We start from the raw sequence: 3144 nt of genomic DNA on the forward strand, positions 1-3144 counted from the left end.
CTAGTCTCAGATAGTTGTCCCTCCTGAGGGCTGTGGAGACCAGGTGGTGTAGTAACAGACCTGGGACCTTGGCAGGGCATGAAAACCAGGGGGATAGAGTTGACCTGAGTCTGGGGCAAGGTGTAAGCAGAGATGTATGTGAGACAGCATCCAGAAGCCATAGGCCGGCAGGCACCAGGAAGCTGAGGAGGAGCAGCAGGGACACTAGGGAAGCCAGGTCCATGAACAGACAGGCTTCCGGGAGCAATGGAAAGAGCCAGGCACGGTGGGTGGGGTACACTTTGTTTTCTCCCCAAGACAGGGTTTCTCTGAGTAGCCCTTGCTGTTCTAGAACTCACTCTGTAGACCAGGCTGACCTTGAACTCAGAGACCCACCCTCCTGCCTTTGCCTCCTGAGTGTTGGGATTGAAGGTGTGGGTCAGTACTACCTGATAAGACCCAGTCTTTTTAAAGGTGTGTGTGTGTGTGGGGGGGGGGGGGGTTGGAGAGTGGCTTCAGGATTCAGACCACTGACTGTTCTTCCAGAGGACCAGGGTTCAACTCCCAATACCCACATTGCAGCTTGGCATCATTTGTTACTTCAGTTCCACGGGATCTGATGCCTTCCTCTGGCCTCTCTGGGCACCAGGAACACGTGTGGTGCTGAGATTTACAAGTCAAGTAAGCAAAGCACTTATACAATAAAATAAAGGTTATTTATAAAAAGAAAAAAGAAAAGTAACAGAAGTGATAAAGTCCCAGGTGTGAATTCCTAGGAACCAAAGGCACAGAGCCCAGGAGTGCCAGGCCAGTGATGTTACAATGTCAGTGGTGTCTTTAAGAGTCAGTCAGGAGCGTACTCAGGAAGCAGGAGGTAGACCTGTCTGGCATTTGAAGGTACTGTCCAGAACAGTCCTCCAGAAACAGTGGGGAACTGAGAACAGGTCTTACAGGTACAGGGGACTTGGGGGGATGTGCGCACGCACACACACACATACACACACACACAGTCTCAGGGAAAATAGATATGAGAGCTAGAAGCTGAGTGGGGATGTAGGGTTAGGCATTCAAGGAACAGAGAAGTCTCAAACTCTTGCACCTCCCACATTAGTCTCCGCCCTGCTTCTCTGCCCCTTAAATCCCCTGTCAATTCAACTGCTACCGCACATTGAGGATCTTAGACAGGATGGTCACCTGCTTGGCACTGCTGCTGCTGCTGATTCTAATGCTGTTGCTTTGGTGGGGCAGGTTGGTCCACCGAGCTCAGATGCAGAAAGACTTACCCCCTGGGCCTGCACCTCTCCCGTTGCTGGGGAACTTGCTACAGCTACAGTCTGGAAACTTGGACCGTGTGCTCATGGAGGTAGCTCCTACTGTGGGTTGGGAGAGGTGGATTTGTGAAGGTGCTGTTGTGCCCCAGCCAGAAGAGGGGTAGAAATCCCAGTTCACTGAAGAGACAGGATTGGGAGCCTCCTGTGTCTGAGGGAGGAAGGCTGGAGTCTGATCCCCTGTGTCTGAGGACAGTGAGGCCTGGGCCCCTGTGTCTAAGAGCTGGTGCCTAGACTCAAGGGTCTGAAAAGTGGGGCGGATTAGAACTAGACCTGTAGAATGAGGGCATGAGACGGAAACTTTGGGGTCTAAGGAAGATGAGAGCTCTGAGGTCTCCATGGTGCTTCCCATAGCTCTCCAGCCACTGGGGCCCAGTGTTCACCGTATGGCTGGGCCCGCTCCCTGCAGTGGTGCTGTGCGGCTATGAGGCGCTCCGGGATGCATTAGTACTGCAAGCAGATGCGTTCTCTGGCCGCGGGGCCATGGCTGTCTTCGACCGCTTCACCCGCGGAAACGGTGAGGCCCAGGGTGGGTGGAAGTGAGTACTAGACCTCTCAACTTGGTCTAAGGACCAGTGAAGCCGAGCAAAATGGGAGATGCCTAATAAAGAATGGTGCTAATGAGGATGAACTATTAGGCCTGGGGTCCAGTAGAGGTTCACAATGTAACCAATAGCAGCCGAAGTTCCTAAGCCCTAAGAGCTGGTCAGGGATCCTACCCGCAAAGATGAGGTCAGGCTGCGTGGTTTCAGCTGAGGTGCTTGGCATATGGTCTGGGAAGCACCATGCAGTAAGAAGTCATCCTTAGAGCGGTAAGGAAGCGAGCGACTAGGCCCAGCGTGGCCAACTCTTGAGTTTTGGTTCCCACTGTAGGCATTGCGTTTTCTAACGGGCCGCGTTGGCACACGCTTCGAAACTTTGCACTTGGAGTGTTGAGGGAGTTTGGCGTGGGTAGGAGTACCATTGAGGATCGCATCCTGGAGGAGGCAGCATGTGTGCTGGATGAATTTCAAGCTACCATGGGTGTGGTCCGGCAGGGAAAGCATAACCACCTGGTTTGGGGTCGGGGGGGGGGGGGTGTGGGGAGTGGGAAGTGGGGGTGTGGGGGGTGGGTGACTGATGGACTGTGCAAATCCAAGGGAGCTATGTGGAGGAGGGACACAGCTTCTGTGTGAGGGTGCTAGAGGCTTGAGGATGAGGGTCCCCTCTGCAGATCTTACTAAATGTCACTTTTAGGGGACCACAGCTTGATTACTCAGAGCTGCTCTCACCCCCCAGGAGCTCCATTTGACCCCCAGCAGATACTGGATAACGCTGTATCCAATGTCATTTGTACTGTGGTCTTCGGAAAGCGCTATAACTATGGGGACCCAGAGTTCCTGAGGCTACTGAACCTCTTCAGTGACAATTTCTGTATCATGAGTTCCCGATGGGGTGAGGTGAGAGGATGGACTCCAATTTCTCATTTTACATGCAGCCCTGTGCCAAATTCCAGGGGCATAGCCCTATCTACAGTGGCTACAGATTTAATGACAAAGTTCTATAACACAGGAAGTCCTGATTTGATTTTTCCACTAAGAAACCATGGCCTTGTCCAGGGCCCTATTAAGACTATTTCAGCAGGGTATGATGGCACATGCCTTTGATCCCAGTACTGGGAAGGCAGAGGCAGGAGGATCTCTAATTTGAGGCCAACCTGGTCTACATATAAAGTTCCAGGTTAGCCAAGGACAGTGAGAAAGGAAGAAAGAAAGAAAGAAAGAAAGAAAGAAAGAAAGAAAGAAAGAAAGAAAGAAAGAGAGAGAAAGAGAGAGAGAGAGAGAGAGAGGGAGGGAGG

The 3144-nt window shown here is 52.2% G+C and overlaps 1 protein-coding gene across 1 annotated transcript in view; it reads left to right on the top strand.

Moving 5' to 3' along the window:
* The first annotated feature begins 246 nt into the window (after positions 1-246).
* Positions 247-3144, top strand: part of LOC110299395 (cytochrome P450 2F3-like) — a 4350-nt gene continuing 1452 nt past the window's right edge. Inside the window, exons 1-5 of the mRNA XM_021169065.1 lie at positions 247-265; positions 1161-1342; positions 1662-1824; positions 2181-2330; positions 2586-2746. Of these exons, the coding sequence (XP_021024724.1) occupies positions 247-265; positions 1161-1342; positions 1662-1824; positions 2181-2330; positions 2586-2746 (675 nt within the window). The remainder of the gene's footprint in view (positions 266-1160; positions 1343-1661; positions 1825-2180; positions 2331-2585; positions 2747-3144) is intronic.

The sequence above is a fragment of the Mus caroli genome, chromosome 7 (genome assembly GCF_900094665.2).
Source record: "Mus caroli chromosome 7, CAROLI_EIJ_v1.1, whole genome shotgun sequence".
NCBI classification, from domain to species: Eukaryota; Metazoa; Chordata; class Mammalia; order Rodentia; family Muridae; genus Mus; species Mus caroli.